The following is a 19,327-nucleotide window of genomic DNA, read 5'->3' as shown; positions in this document are numbered from 1 at the left end:
CTTATTAAGGATTTTTGCATCTATGTTCATTAGTGAGATTGGCCTATAGTTCTCTTTTTCGGTTGGGTCTTTCTCTGCCTTGGGTATCAAGGTGATGCTTGCTTCCAGAAATGAATTTGGGAGTATTGCTTCCCTTTCAATTTCATTGAAGAGTTTAAACATTAGTGGCAGCAGTTCCTCTCTAAATGTCTTACAGAATTCAGCAGTGAAGCCATCAGGGCCCAGGCTTTTCTTAGTTAATAAGTTCTTAATTACATTTTCAATTTCATTGGTTGATATTGGGTTGTTCAGAATTTTTAGGTCTTCTTCATTCAACTTTGGTAATTCATACGTATCTAGGAATCTGTCCATTTCTTCTGTGTTGTCCATCTTATTGGCATATCGGTTCCGAAAGTAAGTATTGATGAACCTCTGGATTTCTGCTGGGTCTGTTGTAATTTCACCCTTTTCATTCCTAATTGCATGGATTTGGCCCTTTTCTTTCCTTTTTCTGATAAGGTTGGCTAAGGGTTTATCAATTTTGTTGATTCTTTTGAAGAACCAACTCTTGGCTTCATTGATTTTTTTGTATTGTTCTCTTAGTCTCCATTTCATTTATTTCTCCTCTGATCTTTACAATTTCCTCCCTTGTATGAGCTTTGGTTTTGTCCTGCTATTTTTTTGCTTGAAGCTTAAGGTTCAGTATCAGATTGTTTAATTGGGCTTGCTCTGTTTTCTTAATATGAGTATTCACTGCCATGAATTTCCCTCGTAAGAGGGCTTTCATTGTGTCCCATAAATTCTGATATGTTGTATTGACATTGTCACTTAAGTGTAGGAACTGTCTGTTTTCTTCTTTAATTTCCTCTGTGACCCACTGGTTATTCAGAAGTGTGTTGTTCAATTTCCATGTGTTTATGAAATTCTTATGATTTCTTTTGCTATTGATCTCCAGTTTCATCACACTATGGTCTGATAACATACAGGGGATAACTTCAATTCCTTTGCACTTACTTAAACATGTTCTATGAGCGAGTATGTGGTCTATTTTGGAGAACAATCCATGTGCAGCTGAAAAGAATGTGTATTCTGATTTTGTGGGGTGGAAGATTCTGTAAACATCTGTTAAGTTCATTTGTTCAAGAGTTGGATTGAGTTCTAGCATTTTGTTGCATATTTTTTGTCTAGTTGATCTATCTATTTGTGACAGTAGGGCATTGAGTTCCTCCACTACTATTGTATTAGTGCATATATGATTTTTCATGTCCATTAGTATTTGTTTTATAGAGTTGGGTGCACTAGTGTTTGGTGCATATGTATTTATGTTTGTCATCTCTTCCTGTTGGATTGTTCCCCTTACAAGGATGTAGTGTCCTTCTTTGTCTCTCTTAATCAGTGTTGGGTGGAAATCCACTTGATCTGCAAAGAGGAGAGTTACTCCTGCCTTTTTTCGGGTTCCTGTTGCATGGAGTATTGTTTTCCACCCTTTAGCTTTCAGTCTGTGAGTTTCTTTTTGAATTAAGTGTGTTTCTTGTATGCAGCATATTGTTGGATTTTGCTTCTTGATCCATTCTGCCAATCTATTTCTTTTGATTGGTGAATTGAGACCATTAACATTGATGGTTATAAATGAGAGGTATTGACTTATCATTGACATGACTTTTTCTTTTTGTTGGATTCTCCCCCTCTACATTTAATATCTTGTCTTGCTTGATGGATTCATTCTGCTGTGCTTCCTGGGGTTGTGATCCTCATTGTCTTTTCCTAGGATACTGTCTAAAATTTTTTGGAGCGCTGGTTTGGTATTCGTGAAGTTCCTAGTGTGCTCTTTGTCATGAAAGTATCTTATTTCTCCATCAATTCTGAAAGATAGTTTTTGCAGGGTACATCAATCTGGGTTGGAGGCTGTTTTCCTTTAGGGCTTGGAAAACATCACTCCAAGCTCTTCTTGCCTTGAGGGTTTTAAGGCGTTGAGAAGTCTGCTGTGATTCTGATGGGCTTTTCTTTGTATGTGATTTGTTTCTTTTCGTTAACTGCTTGTAGAACTTTGTTCTTCTGTTCGGTTTCTGGAATCTGAACAATTACATGCCTATGTGTAGAGTTTTTTGATCAAGGGTAGTTGGAGCCCTATATGCCTTGCTTATCTGTATGTCAAGTTCTTTTCCCCTGCTTTGGAAGTTTTTTGCCATCACTTCTGTGAATTTTTTTTAATGTCATCTGCACTCTCCCCTGTTTCTTCATTGAGCCCAATCAGTCTTATGTTATTCTTCTTTGCATCATCTAGCAGCTGCTGGATTGATTTCTCATGGTTGCTTACGATTTTGAAGCACTTTTTCTTTTCCTGGTCATTAATTGCAATCTTATCTTCTATATCTGAAATTCTGTCCTCACACTGGCTCATTCTGCTGTGTAGACTTTCAATGGAGTTTTTCATCTCCTGGAAATCTATTTGCATCTGTTTTATGGATTCCATTTGTTTCCTATGTTGGGATTCCATCATGTTCCTCAGCTCCTCTCTAGATTTATCAATCATGTCTTGCACTAGGAGCACAATGTCTACTGTTATCTGAGAAATTATTTCTGATTTCATTTTTTCAGATCCTCTTTTGTTGCCAGTTCAGGGAGTCCAAGTGGTTGAGTATCAGAGTGTTCCATCTTGTTATCCTTTGAGGTTGCTGTAGGTGATCTGGAAGTCTGGTTTTGAGACTTGTTTATGCATCTTCTCATTTTGACCGGGGTGGGGAGGGGCAAAGGGGGTGTGTGCTGTTGGCACCCACGCGGCTCACTCCTCTGCACTGGGAACAGCAGTACAGCATCTTGGAAGCCCCTTCCTGTGCACTCGGAGCCATGGAACAGTGGCCCAGAAGCCCCTTCCTCTGTAGTGGGAGCAGTGGTACTGTACTACTTCTTTTGAGAAGTGTCTATTCAGTTTATTTGCCCATTTATTGACTGGATTACTTGTTCTTTTAAAAATGCTTTTCATTAGTATGTGTTTGTGATATCTATTGAATACATACATGGTAGGGAATTAGTACATATACATATTGCAGCTAATCCTTTTACATCCCCTTCCCTTTGCACCCTCTCCCCCTCTATCCCTATGTCCCCTTCTATCTCCAAAAAGTCTACCTCCCTGTTTCCTATCATTTATCTTTAATTTTTCTCTTTAAATTACTTGTACTTTGGGTTTTTCGTATAAGACAGACCATGTGATATTTAGCTTTCAATATCTTGTTTATTTCACTTAGGAGTGTGGTCTCAAGGTACATCCATTTTCCTTCATATTATCCAAATTTATCCTTCTTTATGGCCAAGTAATATGAATATATACATGTTCATCTGTTGATGTACATATAGATTACTTCCAAGATTTAGCTGCTGAGTTGTGCTGTTATAAACATGGGTATGCATGTATCACTACACAATAGTATGATGTCTTTAACCTTTGGGGGAAGACACCCAGAAGAGATATACATGGGTCAACAGGAATTTCTAGTTGTGGTGTTTTGAGGAATCATTACATCAATTTCCATAGTGGTTCTACTAGTTTACATTCCCACCAACAATGCAGAAAGCTTTCTTTTCCCCCACATCCTAGTCAGCCTTTTTTATCTTTTGAGTTCTTGATGATAGCTATTCTTCCTGGAGTAAGCTGGAATCTCAGTATTGTTTTTGGTTTTTTTTTTTTTTTTTTGGTACCAGGGATCAAACTCGGGTCCTTGCGCTTGCACAACAGGCGGCGAAACCACTGAGCTAAATCCCCGGCCCTCAGTATTGTTTTGATGTGTATTTTTTTAACAGCCGAAGATGCTGAGCGGTTTTTCATGTATTTATTGGCATTTGTACATCTTCTGAAAAGTGGGTATTCATTTCAGTTGCCCATTTTCTGAATGGGTCTTTTATTTTGGTTGGTCTAATTTTGGGGGCGGGGGGGTAACCGGGAATCAAACTCGGGTCCCTGCACTTGTGCAGCAGGCGGCAAAACCACTGAGCTAAATCGCCAGCCCCTGGTCTAATTTTTTTACATATTTTAGATATTAGTTACATAAAGAGTTGCTAGCAAAATTTTTTCCCCACTTTGTAGATTGTCTCTTCACTCTGTGGGTTGTTTTCTTTGCTCTTCAGAAGCTTTTTAATTTGATGTAATCACACTATTGTTTCTTGGTGTTACTTCATGTGCAATTGGGGCTCTGTACAGAAAGTATTTGCCTATGCCTATGTCTTCAAGAGTTTTCCCTATTTTATCTCCCATAGATTAAGCATTTCTGTTTTAATATCTAGGTCTTTGATCCATTTTTATTTTATTTTAGTACAAGGTCACAGATATGGATCTAGACTCAGTCTTCTGTATGTGGATAAGTAGTTTTCCAAGCACAATTTGTTAAACACCCTACCTTTTCTCCAGCATATGTTCTTTGGCCCCTTTGTTAAATAACAGATGGCTGAATATGCCTAGGATTGTTTCTGTATCCTTAATTCTTACTTGTTCTTTTGATGTTAAATTTTTTGCATTCTTTATATATTCTAAATATTAATCCTGTCAGAAGAATAGCTGGCAAAGATTTTCTCCTATTCTGAAATCTGTCTCTTTGTGTTGGTAATTGCTTCCTTTGCTGTACAGAATATTTTGAATTTAATGCATCCCACACTGTCAATCCCTGCAATTATTTCCTGAGCTATTACAGTCCTAGTTATGAAGTGATTGTCTATACCTTGAAATGTTGCCCCCATGTTACTATTTTCAAAGTTTCCCCTATGTTTCTATTTTCAAAGTTTCAGATCCTACATTGAGGTTTTGGTCTATTTTGAGCTGATTTTTGCATAGGCTGAGAGTTAGGGATCTAGTTTCAATCTTCTACATGTAGATATCTAATTTCTCAGCACCATTTGTTAAAGACACTGTCTTTTCTCCAACATAGACAGGTTTTTAGCATTTTTGTCAAGAAAATCCGATGGGTATATTTCTGGGTCCCCATTCTATTCCATTGATCTGTGTCTATTGTTACACCAATATTATGTTGTTTTTGTTACAATGGCTCTGTACTATATTTTAAAATCAGGTATTGTGATTCCTCCAACATTGCTCTTTTTGCTTAGGGTTGCTCTCATTATTTAAAGTCTTTTGTGCTTCCATATTAACTTTAGGATTATTTTTTTCTAGTTCTGCAAAGAATGTCATTGGTATTTTCATGGGGAAAACATTGAGTCTGTAGACTGCTTTTAGTAGTATGACTTTTCTGTAAAGCAGTGCAGGGGACTAAACCCAGGGCTTTGCACATGTTGGGCAAGCATTCTACACTAAACTATGTCCCCATGCCTAGAACAGACATTTTTAATTACTAATGCTACCAATCCATAAACATAGATAGGTCTTTCCATCTTGTAGTATCTTTTTTAGTTTCTTCAGTGTCTCATAATTTTCACTGTAGAAGTCTTTTGCTTCCTTGGTTGAGTTTATATGTTGGTTTGGGTTTTTTTGTTTTGTTTTGTTTTTTGTTTTTTGAGGCTATTGTAAATGGGATTGTTTTCCTGATTTTTTTTCTCTGCAGGTTCATTATTGGTGTACAGGAAAGCTATCTATCACATAATGAAAGAACACATGTATTTGAGAATATGCTCCAAAACTATTGCTCTGAAGGCATTTTAATAAAATTAATGAATCTTAAGTTTTAAAACATTTTTCTGGCATCTAATTAAAAGAGCATATGATTGACTTATCAACTAAAGAAAAACACTCAAAGAATATTGTTCTCATGGGCCTTTTCCATTGAATTTCAAACTGCAATCAAATCAAACAGAGGACATTAACAGAAGAATTAATGGTATTAAATATATAGGTACCTGTTGAACTACAGGAGGGTTAAAATAGTATATAAGTGACTGTTAGATCTGATAGTGTAGATACAGTACAACCATAAAAAATAGGAAGATGGGCCAGGGATTTAGCTCAGTGGTACCACCGCCCACCTCTCAAGCTCAAGGTCCCAAGTTTGATCCCTGGTACTCCCCCAAAACAAGGAAGAAAGGGGAAAAAAACATAGGATATGCAAAGAATTAATTATTTCAGTAATCTTAATTGGTATTGATAATAATATTATAATCTGACAATATGTGTATTATGTGGGATAAAAAATAATTAGGTTATGTTCTAATTTAATCTTACCATGAATCCTTGGTAATCAAGATTCTCAGTGAAAACTCTGTGGTGCTGAATCTGAACTGGAAATACTACTATGAGTTCAACTGATATTTAATCCTTAAATATATAAACTTACAGTGTTTGAACATTTAAATCTGTAAAAGTTTGAATAAGTATCCCTAGCAAACAGATCGTGGTCAATCTTGAAATACTATTTTGCATTAAAGAAAACCAAGGCTTAGCTTTTCGGGCCCTCTAAATCCATGTTTGTTTAACATACAAAATACATTTGTCCTATGGCAACATCCCTCAAAATCTCAACCTATTATATTTTCCAACTTCAAGTCTGAAATCTCATCTAAATATTATCATCTCAAAAGTCCCATGTATCATTATTTAAATTAGGAATAAATAAGACACTGGGTATGATCCATCCTAGGATAAAATTTCACTCCATCTATAGACCTGTAAAGCCAGAAAACAAGTATATCCTTACAAAATACAACTGTGTGACAGGCACAAGACAGACATTCTCATCCTGAAAGAGAGATACTAGAAAGAATAAAGAGGTCAACTATACCAAGCAAGTTCCAAACGCAGGAGGGCAAATTCATTCAGGTTTCAAGGCCTTAAAATAATCCACTGTGGTCTGATACTCTGCCCTTCAGACCTGTGATGAAGCTATGCTAAATTGTGTGGCACATAGAGTTCATTCCTTAGAGTCATTTTGTTCTTTTTTCTTGTAAGGTAACACAGACTTTCAACCAAGTAGTTGTCTCCAACAATTTCCTGCCTGTAAAATCCTGTATATCCAACAGCTTTCCTTCATTTCTACCTGTCTATGCCATTAGACAAGAAGGCTCTCCACAGATCTTTACTGGATAGCACCATTTCCAGTCTTCACATGTACTGAGATGGTTGAATAAATCCATAGTGTCCTGTCTAGACTCTTAAGCAAAAATTTGCCTAGTCAGACCATTGACTGTCTCTCTAGAACAGTAGTGGAGAACCTATGGCACATGTACCACAGAGGTCTATTTTTGTCATTGAAAGCTCTAAAAGGTTCACCATCACTACTCTAGAACATGGTTTTCCAACAGTAACTTACATAATTTTAGCATCCTTTCTAATCTATATAGGTTGAGAACTTCTCAAATTATTAGGCACTTGTTCCTCTTTGCACAACATTCTCCCATTTATCTTTCCTTCACATTTTACCATAGGCAGCAAGAAACAGCCAGGCTGAACCTTCAGTATTTTGCTTGGAAATCTCCTCAGCTAAATACCCACATTCATTACCTATACATTCTGCCTTCACCATTAATAGAACACAATTTAGCCAAATTTTCTGCTACTTCATAATTATGATTGCCTTTCCTCCAGTTTCTAATAAACATTCCTTTCTTTCTTCTGAAGCCTGACTAGAAGAACATTTAATGTTCCTATTTCTGTCACTTTGTGCATTATAATATATGCATTCTCTAAGATAATAGCTTTCTCTAACACGCCCATCACTTCCTTCTGAGTCTTCATCAGAATAACCTTTACTATTCTACCATCTCTTTAAGGGAATATAGGATTTTTATATCATGCTTCTCAAAATTCTTTCAGCTTCTACCAATGACCCAATTCCAAAGCTATTTTCATATTTTTAAGGATTTAGGTTACCATTCTTCCCAGTATCAAAATTCGTACTAGTGTCCTATGGCTGCCATAACAAAGTACCACAGAGTTGAAGACGTAAAACAACAAAAATACATTTTCTCAGAATTCTAGAGGATAGAAGCTCTAAGTCTGTAGGACAGGTCACAATCACTCTGAAGGTTTTTAGAGAATGCCTTCTTTGCCTTTCAGCTTACAGTGCTTTCATGGATTATGATAGCATGAATTGGGCCTCTGCCTCTATCTATCTTCATATGGCTTTCTTGTGTCTTCATTTCTCAAATCTACACCCAGTTCCTTTATAAAGGCACAAGTAATTGTATCCAGGACCTTCTCTAAAATCCACGATGATCTCAAGATCTTAAATATAGTTAGATATGCAAAGGCCCTACTTCCAAATGAAATCACATTCAGAAGTACCAAGTGTTAGGACTTGGACATGGGGCACAGGGTGTAGTTCATCCCACTATGAAGGTTTTCTCAAGAAATGGTTGATTCCAAATCTGGGTAAGTAAATACATACAATGAATATCTTGACACTCTAGATGGAAGGCAGCTCCCCTTGAATACTGAGGTCTTATCAAAAATCAAGGAACCAATTTGAAGAGGTTCACACTTACCAAAGATGGGATAATTTGAGCCATCAATGAAGACAAGGACTTCAATGAATTGAAAACTATCAAATGTCTTTAAATACATGAGTTCATAATATTTTTAACTGAACTGATTACCTTCTGAAGATTATAGGGAACCAACTCATCTTGACAACTGGGTAAGTAAAATGAAATAACCAAGGAATTACCTTTTTTTTTTATGTGAACTGTGCCACTGGGAAACCAAATAGTAGATAAAATACTGCCTTACAAAACTTGTTTTAATTTAGCTAATACATTGAATCAAAATGACAGAAATTTATTATCATTCTTTTTCAGTCTCTATCAACTGTTGAATCTGAGCCTTGAAAAATCAAGCTTGTAAACATCTAATGAAAGAACAAAAATCAGACCATAAATGTTTCCAGATAAAGGAACAATTCTTGCCAACAGGTTCAAACAGGGATTTGATCAAGGTTCTGAACCCCACTGCCAATTTGCAGAATATACACAGGACATATACAACCGCATCGTGATTCTACAAATAGCAGGACCCAGGCTGTGAGAAATTCCATAAATAAACTGTGAAATATGAAAGGAATACAGGAGACTGTCTAGATCACAACATGACTTAAAAGATATGTTACGGTTTAGCTATAGAATATCCTCAGAAAGTTTCATGCGTTTGGAAGGTGACTGTATCGTGGGATGCTGTCGCTGAATGTGCTGTTAGAAAGTGGACCTGGATGGAAGAGGCAGGGTAGTGAGGGTGTGGCCTTGGAAGAATTAACTCCCTCCCTGGCTCCACCCACTCCCACCCCCCCACCCTCCCGCGCCCAGTCCACTTCCTGGCTAACAGATGTGAACAGCTTTGCCCCTAGGATGCACATTTGTGTAATAAAAGTATTGAGAAACCCAAAGAAGAGATTATTTCAAAAGTCAAGAAAACGGTTACTTTTGGAAGAAGAGTGGAGACTCTTATTGTAGAAAACAAAAAGGAAGAGTGGATGACTGGCCAAATTCTATTTTGTTGTGGTTTGTAGTTTATTTCCATTTTACAATGAAGAAGGCTTTTTTTTTATAAGGGTTGATTGAGTTTAGCATTATTGGCAGAAGAATTTTCAATATAGAAAAACAGAAGTTAGATTCTGATGAGATAAGCAACAAAAGGGAAGCCAGAAATAGAGACAATAAATGTTGACACTATTTCTAGAAGTGTGGCTTCTAGAATGGAAAGAGAAAAGACCATTTTACAATTTTTATTTATTTATTTATTTTGAGACAGGGTCTTGCTATGTAGTTCAAGTTGCCCTTGAACTCACTATGCCCCGGCTGGCCTCGAATCCATGGTGATCCTCCTGTCTCAGCCTCCCTAACATTGTGATTACCAGCATGTGCCACCACATCCAGCTAAAAGACCCAACTTTAACATTTCAGTTTCTATGTCTAGTTTTTTATTTGAATCTAGATGCTCAAAAGAGATTCGGCCTGAAAATACAATTTTAGGAATCATCACCTCAATGATAATAAGTAAAGCCATGAAAATACACAGAGTAAAAACAGAATTTTTGAAAACTAAAGAAAGAATCTTGGCTGGGCATGGTAGCACACACCTGTAATCCCAGCTCTCAGGAGGCTGAGGCAGGAGGATTGCCAAGAGTTCAAGGCCAACCTGGTCTACATAGTGAGATCCTGTCTCAGAAAAAAGAAAAAAGAAAGAAAAGAAAGAAAGGAGGGAGGGAGGGAGAGAGAGAAAGAAAGAAAGGAGGAAAGGAAGGAAGGAAGAAAGAAAAAAAGAATACTGAAAAACATCCTAGGAGAAACAACACCTATCAAAGGAACCCAGGATGGACAGATAAGGGAAAATCATGCATGTGAGGGTGGTTCTAAAAGTTTAGAAAAAAGAATTTAATGAGACAGTGATGAAAACGTGAGCACTGATGAGATACATAAAGATGATGTCCAAAAGATGTCTTATTCACCTTTGTTTTCCTAAGTGTTCAGGAAAATGAATGGAACACAGAATTGAATAAATGCAAAGTTCTAATGTTCTGAGTCAATTTTAACACCCAGAAGTACTACTCCAACACTGTTAGAGTTATATAAAAAGTAAAGTGATACATAAAAGGGAGGGAGGGAGATGTCTTTTTCTTAAATTCTGCATGCAGCCCCATATCTTTCCATCCAGTCTCACTGAAGATCACCCTATAAAATGAGGCACAATGAAGTTTCCACAGCCCTCTTATGCTTGTAGGACACTTACTACTCACAGCACAGAAACTCAAGGTTTCTCTGGCAGTTGCTACCATGCAGGAAAGCAGCCTTCCAGCTCCTTGAGAACTCTCTCCCACCCACAACCACCTAAAGCACATCCAAAGCCCCGATGTCTCACAGGCATGCACGATAAGGTCCTGCCATTTTTCTATTATCTCTTATGGCCAGTTCAGTTCCTCAGACTGCCATTTCAAGAGGGACCAAAGTCTCCTGCCAGATGCCACTGTTGATCCTCACCTATCAACAGGTACTGGAATACTAGTGCATGCCACACCTTGTGCTTTATTAGGAATGTCACTGAGGACTTCTGTCAAGCACTATGACTAAACTGCCAGAGCCTTCTAAGTGCCAGTTAGCTTCCTGTGGGCATTATGCCCTCTCACCTTCATGCTACCAAACCAGTGCTGCTTTTTCGTCTCTTATCTCAAAGACCTGAGTGGATGAGCTCTTCTCAATTAATTTTTTACTTACAGACTTCGTTCTCACTCTAAATTTCAGGCATAGATTGTTGCTGCATCTATTCATATTTATCCGTGAATTTCATATGTGGCTTTAAGTGCCTGGTGTTAAAAGAGTTCTTAGGCTGGGGATTTAACTCAGTGGTTTTTCTGCCTGCTGCACAAGTGCAAGGACCAGAGTTCGATCCCCAGTCCCAAAAAAAACACCAAAAAAATGCTTCATATTTCTTTTTTTTTTAAGTGTTTAAAGTTAAATCGACTAGGGAGAGCCAAAATGGGTTATAAATTATTGAAACCAATCCAGAAGTCATGTTGGAACAGGCTTCATGGGTACATTTGTGATCAAACTGCTTTCATTTTTACTCCTTCACTCTAGTGTCCCACCATTACCACAGCTCAGCTATCTTATATTTAATAATCTCTGTGCATTTTTCCACTTCTGTTTCAAATACTAACTTACAGATTCTCTTCCAGGTGAAAGTCCCAAGAAAGACGCTGATGGTCACACTAATTACTTTAAAGGAATTTGTGTCAGGACATCTCATAGGCTACTGATTTTCCTTTGGGTCAGTGGTGACTGAAACACAGTACCATGTGATATCCTTAAGAATACATGGAGAAGTCCCCTCCCATAAGGAGTGTGTATGAGTGGCAGCAGGCATGCTGAGACATGATTTTCTTACTCTAGGAAATATGTATAGTCCTATACACAAAAACCTTCAGCAAAGATAGTACTGGGCACATAGTAAGCTCTCCGATATTATTTTTTAGCTCTTTGGCTTAAAGATTAAGTTTCTCTTCCTTTAAGTGGAATTTAAGTCCACTTAGAATATATCTGTTTATTTTTCCAGTTTTCCCTATCAATTTTATTTTTCCTTGAACTCTCTTATATAATTAACATTTGTTGAGTGCTGACAATGTGCCTGGCACTTTCCTAAGTGTCACATGGGTTTATTAATTTGAGCTTCCCCAGAAACCTCATGTACGTTTTTTTTTGGTACTGCAACCCTGGCAAGATGGAATTTGGGTGACAGCCCTCCACTCTCCAGCTGATCACATAACTGTTGTCAGGTAAAAGGCCGCGTACCAAGACCAGACCAGGCCACAACAAGCCTTTATTACGGGACTAGATCTGCCGGGCTTTCTCCGACCAAAGGAGAAACAAAAGCAATATGGCCGGGTAGGGAGAGTCTTTTATAGAGACTGGGGTGGGGTTTCTAGGGGCTGAGGCAGGGTTGAGTGACGTAGTGACTAGGGAATGAAGGGCCCGTGACATCACTAGATGGTAGGAGGTGAGCCAGTATTAGGTTACTCTCTAGGCGGGAACAGGGGCATGCTGGGAAGAAGGGTTTGTTCTTTGGTGGGAGCAACCATCTTGGCATGACGTCACACAGGGGAGGGGGCGAGGCATGATAGGAAGAGGGCAGCTACTATACATAACAGCTGCTGAGGTAGTGGGAGACCTATCAACTGTCTCTCCAGCTGGCTTCATGGCGGAGGAGGGGGCCAAGAACCACAGCCCATTTCACATCTACAAGAACACACTTCGAATGGCGTCTGTGTCTTGAACGTGCCGGGGCCTGCTTTATGGTTCTGCACATGCTGGCTTCTGGTTTACTCTCCAGGTGCCTCAGGCTTCCTCTATTTCCAACAGCTCCTGAGAAATGACTGTAGTCTTAAAGGATAACTGAGTTGTTTATAGGAAAATGGGTAGCTCTTGAGACCATAATGCTAAGTGAAGTGAAACACAAAAGGTTAAATATTGTGTAGCTTCTCTAATATGAGAAAACATAAATTATGTTAACAGCAAAATAAGAGATGGTAGGACACGGGAGGTAGACTCTGTGGAGACAGGAAAGAGATCGGGGAAAGGGGAAGAAAAATGACCAAGATGTGAATCGTATCTGTACCAATTCCCCAAGATGAATGCAATTGTTATGTATAACAATAATATAATAATATAATAATACTAATATAAATAAATCAACCTGGCTGTAGATTAGAAAAACCTCAAAGTTCCCTTCTAAGTGTATGTGATTCCAAGCAGAAAGCAACAGGTTGTAAGTCAGCTTTAGTCATTATTTTCTTTGTCACCTCTCTTCCCCTCGATATTTCAAAATGTAGCGACTACAGTCTCTAACTAAAAGCAGAAAGAGAAAAACACTACTTGCAGCCGGCCTTGCCAACAGCGCTTCCACCCCATAGCCCAGGGGCGGAAAGACCACAGGCTACTGCAGCTCTCACCTGATTTGCGCATGCGTGCAGCTGGCACATCTCCAGTGGGGCGGGGCCGCACGGAGGGGGCGAGGCCGCGCGCCGTGCTGACGTCACAGAGGACCGAGACGCCGCCGGGCCCGGGCGCTGAGGCGGTGACGGCCGGTTCGTGAGCCGGCCGGGCCGAGCGGCCGTAGGACCTTCGAGGTGTCCGCGGCCTCCGGGGCGGGGGCTCCTGCGGCGAAGCCCCCTCCCCGGGGAGGCGGGGCCTGAGCGGGCTCCCCGCAGGGAGCAGCTTCGGCCGGGAAGAATGCATCAGAAGCTGCTGAAGAGCGCGCACTACATCGAGCTGGGCAGCTATCAGTACTGGCCGGTCCTGGTACCCCGCGGCATTCGCCTCTACACCTACGAGCAGATCCCTGTGTCCCTCAAGGACAACCCGTACATCACCGACGGCTACCGGGCCTACCTGCCCTCCAGGCTCTGCATCAAAAGGTACGATCTGGCCGCTCCGCCTGGCTCCCTTCAGCCTGGTCCCCCGTCGTCTCCGCTTCGCCCCGCGCCGGTCGTTCTCTCGCCGCGCCGTCCTTTCGCTCCTCCTGTCTCCCCTCAGGGTGCTTGATCCGCGGAATAATCGTGCTAATAACAGTGATCATAATTGCCAACTCTCCTGTGGGCTTTGATGTTTACACAGTGCTTTTACATCCTTTATTCCTTCTGGTGCCCATTGGGATACATGTTGGAATCAACCCCACTGACAGTGTTTGATCATTACTTGTCCTGTGCACACCTAAGCTTTGTGTGTGTTTAGAGCAACCCTGTGGGAATTCGGGTGCTTTGGGCCAGCTAAATGAAACAGTTCACATTGTCATACATATATATATTTAAAAAGCCCTGATTCATTCATTTAGCAGATCCTTATGGAGGCCCTGCTAAGTACTAGGTACTGTACCAGATCCTGTGGAAAAGAGCAGACGTGGCCCTTGTTCTCATGAAGGTGCTACAGTTTGGCCTGGGTGACAAACATTAAAGAGATAATTACACATTACATAATAGCCATTGTGGAAAATGCTGTGTAGGAAAAACGCTGTAGCAAAGAGAGCTGTAACGGGGCACCCAGCCTATGGCACCTTAGAAGATCTCTAAGAAAGGAAATTTCTACTTTTTGTTCTCAATTTTTAAAACCAGATTCCTTTGAAAGCCTGTATTTAAAAAAATCTGAAAAATTGCTGTTCTTGTTTTTAGAATAGCTTTCTGTCAAAACTCACCGTGTGTACTAAAATACAGAACCCCACCTCAGGAGAATTAAGACGCAGATGGTTAGCTTTGGGTCAATGTAGTAGCAAATCCCCCTCTTAGAATGTAGGTGTTGAACCACTCAGGCAACATCCACCTGCCTGATTCTTGATTTTCTTTGCAGCATGGTCTTTCCCCATCCTTATTTCCTTTTGTCCTGCTTTGTGACATGCAGTCACAAGACAACATCACCATGCATCCTTGTGGCTTGAATGGTTGGCCAACAGGACTTCACAGTCTGAATCCTAATTACTACTTCACTCTTCATTGCCTCCTGTGCATGAGTAATTACACAAGAAATCAGAGCTGGGCCTGCTGTGGAAGTGGAGTTCACAGGGATAGAGCAGGCAGTGAATTGCCTTAAATGCTTTATACCCATCTAGCTGAGGACCCCCGCATCCTAAATCATGTGGAGTGAGAAATGAACTATAGCGTATTGCATCTTGAGTTGTTGAGTCAAAAAGTCTTGAATATTCAACTCTTAAAATTCAACACTTAATAATTCAACACTTAATAGCTGTGCCACCTTGTGCAAAAGTTAACCTCTTTGAGTCTTATTTTCTTCTCTTGTAAGAATGAAGGTAATCACAATATCTGGTTCAAGGGGTAGTATCCAATGAGATTATTTATGTAAAATACTACACAGGGCCTGGTACCTAATAAGCACTCAAACAATTATAGTTATCAATGATTTTGAACCAGTGATGGTAATGAAGATGATTATTGGTTTTTGAGGCTGAACAGAGTATGGAGTGTCTAACTTTTCATACAGTAAGAGTAGATCCCCTACTAGGCATATTTTTCCAAGTGCTCTTCCTGCCAGCTTGATTTTTTCCAAGTTCAGCCTTTGCTCTCTTTTCTTTCAGCTTTCAAGAGTGATCAAGCCAGATTTTGGGCACAAGGGGAGATTTTATATATTCTAATAGTTTCTCCAGTACTTTAATAGTTGAAAGGAACATAGGAAAGTTGTGTTCAGTTAATCAGGTTATACTGGGTTTCACAAATGAAAAGTTCTGAGCCAATAGGCAGGGTACAGTACTATTATCAAAATTAGATGTTTTTTAGAACATTCCTGCACCCTCCCCGTTATAAGTAGTTTTTATATTTGATATTGTACAAAATAAACTTTGAGTTCCATGACAGAAGATTAACTTTATTCTTGATCATTTGATGGCTCGAGAACTTGCTGTGTTTATCACTTGATAAACAAAAGTGAGAACCACTGTGGCTGCTGCAAATTCAGCTTGCAGATAGTTATGCAATACTTTAAGCAAAATGATTAGATTTTGATAGACAAATGCAAGAGTATTTTAATCTTTTGTCATGACATCACCTTCCTATAAATCAGATGAGCGAGCACCCTACACATCTGAAAATCATTTCACAAAATTAAGAAAGTAGCTGGAAGTTGGAGCAGCATCTGATCCAGCTTCTTTATTTTACAGATGAAGAACCTGAAGCCCAGAGAGGTTATGTGACTTGCTCATGATTGCAGAGCTACTTTGTGGCCTGGGTAGGGAGGAGACACAAGCCTCTTGATGTCTGGTGGACATGGTGTGGTGTACTCCTCCACCATCCAGTGCTGCTAAAACCACTTAGTAGGGCAGGCATTAAAAAAGAAAAAAATAGAACCCATATTAAAAGTAGCCTACTGTTGTTCCTAAAGAAGATAAACTCATGCTATGCGGAAGCTAGTTGGGTTTCAGAATGTCCACAGCAAAGTTGTTCCAGTATGCCTATCTTAAAGAACCTTTTCAGTGGATCAAATGGTATTTATTCCAATTCTTTTAAGTCCATTTAACTTTGTATTTGTTAGTGAGTATTTAAAAAGGTATTTAAAGTTTGTACCTAGCTTCACTGAGCAGCTTTTCAGATACCTGTTGTTAACAGCATTATGACTAAGATCCAATTTTTATCTGGACACTCATTTCTATAAACATTTAGTAAATAATATAAATCAGACACTTTGCTTAGAAAAATGGTATTATAAAGATGATCAGGGAGTTAATAGATGGAGGATGTGGTGGAATTTATGTGTAAATAATTTAATAGAAAGAAGAAAATATATAATAAAATTCAGCACAGAAAAAGTTCTGTAAATCCAGGGTTGTTGAAGATGTGGCAAAATTTAAAGAAAAATTAAGTGTTATAACACATTTAGAATGGCACAGGTAGAGTTAAATCTTTAAAGTAGCAAGTGTTGGTAACTCCCCAAATTTGTCCCTAACCTTTGAATACTAACAGTAAGTGAACCAGTGTGAATCTGAGTTGCATATTTGTTTACTTTCCAGTTTGTTTATTTTATCTAATGAGACGGTAAACATCTGGAGTCATTTGCTGGGTTTCTTTCTCTTCTTCACCCTGGGAATATATGACATGACATCTGTATTACCTTCGGCAAGTGCATCCAGAGAAGATTTTGTAATTTGTTCTATTTGTCTCTTCTGCTTCCAGGTGAGTCATCTCACAAATACCATTACTGGGAAAGAGAACTTTCATCAGTCAGGCAAGGACAGGTGACTTAAGTTTAGACCCACTGGTCCAAAGAGCCCCCAAAAGTGACATGTACTGTTATTAGCTTATTTGCTTTCATAACATAAGCACCTAAAAAAAAAAATCTGTCAACATATATTTGGGTGTTGTTATTAGAATATATTTGAAATCCACCAAGTTTCAAATATTAAATTCTTTCTGCTATCTTTTTAGACATCTCTGCTTTAAGATTAACACTTGGCTGAGAATGTCTGTACTGTTTTTTGATCTTTTAATAGATCACTGGTGTCTACTTAAAACCCATTTTTCAATATTTCTATCTTTTTCCTATTTATATTTGTAACTTTTGCATTTGTTATTTCCATACTACCTTTATTTTACATCTTGTTTTACTGACATTGATCTTTTACTCTATTGTTTTAATGTTAATTTCCTTTCATCCTTTTATAGTTTCATGTACTTCCAGTTTCTATTCCTTTTTAACTTTGTTTAGTTCCATTGGCATTTGTATTTTTTTCAAGGACCAGTAAAAATGCCTTTAAAAATTACATTTAGTAGTCTTTCAAATACAATATTTTAAAGCAGAAAACAAAAATGGGCCATAGTCCTCTTGACATCTTTAAAAAAATTTTTTTAAATACAAGGGGTACAGACAAACATAACAACAAAAAGGAAAAATTATCATCCCCTTCCTCCTCACATTCAGACCCTTACTCCCTACAGTCACCCTGCTGCTGCTCAGTCTCAGAGATGAACCTGTAAATCAGCCATACAGAGAATGTTTTCATTGCATCATGAAATTTCAGACCTCCATCATTTTATTCAAATTAAAACTTTGGGCCTAAAGGATCAAGAAACACATCAAAAATATTTCCCTCTTTTTTTCTAATTCCAGTTTCTGGAATAAAATTTAAATTTATTTGAGGAAAAGAATACACAGTATCTTGTGTTATTAGAAAAAAATTTTAATGCTTTTTAAATTACACTCTTTCTGAGGTTTACTTTTTGTGCTGATTAGAAACCACCATCTCTTAGAATCTACCTTCAGTTTTATAAGGAAAATGAATCCATTTCTTTATAGTAAAATTTTTAGATATATGTTAGTACAGACTAAGATACTCTTTTCCGTGTATGTATGTTACTGAGGATTGAACCCAGGGGTGCTCTACCACTGAGAATTACATCCCCACCTCACTTTTTATTTGGAGTCAGGTTCTTGCCAGGTTGCCCAGGCAGGACATAAACTTGCAATCCTCTTGTCTCATCAGATGTTCTTAAAAATCATTAACAAGTAAAAACTGGTTTGAACTTTACTGTCAGTTATGTAGGTATCATCTACTTGAAGATTCTCCTGTTTTTTTCTTTTACCCTTAGGCCTGTCCTTTACCTTTTACCATGTGCCACAGATGATGTTAGTTCAGAGAATACATATTACTCTCTATTTTGGACTAAGAATGTATTATAAAATTAAAAGGGTTAAATAATTATTGTAACTGCACAGGACGAAACAGGCCCACAGTATTAAAATGACCTCCCTAGGACTATTCAGTTGAACATTAAGATCCTATTCGCTTAACTGCTGCAGTAAGATCTTTCTGTTACATGCTGCACAACTTGCTCTGGACAAATGAACACATTTTCCCTACTTAAAAAGACCATTTTCGGGACGGGGATGTAGCTCAATGGGGCCGCGCCTGCCTGGCAAGCACAAGTTGAGTTCAAACCCCAGTACCAGAAAAAAAAAAAGACCACTTTATTTTTCCTCTTATGAAATTATAACCCAAGTTTTCCAAATTCTTAGGGTAGCAGGTAGCCTGGTAAAACATAAATGTGTTCATTAATATTAGTTTACATTTAACTTTAAGAGACAAAACATTTTTTCTCCTGCCCATTCTATGTGCTAATACTTTCTTCCCAGCCAAGTTAGTAGAGTACATTCTGAATAGTAGATATAAGTCATGGGCTTTGAACCTTTTCACAGGTTATTTATTTTGGAGAAGAGTAGAGGTCTGTTCATGTACAGTTCAGTTCAATAAATAGTTACTGATTACCGCCTACATATTTCCAGGCCCTAGCCTAAGCAGCAATAATACAGTGCTGAACAGAACTAGCATGTCATGAAGATCAAGTCATCGATGTAGGAGAGCAGAAGAGGGAGTGGGGCAAGACACTAGCAGAAAAAAACATTGTGTAAAGACCCAGAAGAAAGGAGAAAGAAA

At 38.6% G+C, this 19,327-nt stretch overlaps 1 protein-coding gene across 8 annotated transcripts in view; it reads left to right on the top strand.

Annotated features, from left to right (window-relative positions):
• Positions 1–13,433: 13,433 nt before the first annotated feature.
• Paqr3 (progestin and adipoQ receptor family member 3) overlaps positions 13,434–19,327 on the top strand; it is a 183,184-nt gene continuing 177,290 nt past the window's right edge. For 7 of the 8 annotated variants that reach the window (XR_002396168.2, XR_015452897.1, XR_002396170.2 and 4 more), the window contains exons 1-2: positions 13,437–13,814; positions 16,907–17,069. Coding sequence is in view for 2 of the 8 variants with exons in the window: in XM_004848010.4 (XP_004848067.1) it covers positions 13,630–13,814; positions 16,907–17,069 (348 nt within the window). In the remaining 6 variants the exon portion in view is untranslated. Of the gene's footprint in view, positions 13,815–16,906; positions 17,070–19,327 lie in introns of all 8 variants that reach the window. The other variant, XM_087215891.1, reaches the window with a different exon arrangement.

The sequence above is a fragment of the Heterocephalus glaber genome, unplaced genomic scaffold (genome assembly GCF_053883595.1).
Source record: "Heterocephalus glaber isolate CG9 unplaced genomic scaffold, H.glaber_assembly_v1.0 deba00001454, whole genome shotgun sequence".
Classification (NCBI taxonomy): Eukaryota; Metazoa; Chordata; class Mammalia; order Rodentia; family Bathyergidae; genus Heterocephalus; species Heterocephalus glaber.
This window is presented reverse-complemented; position numbering and strand designations above follow the sequence as displayed.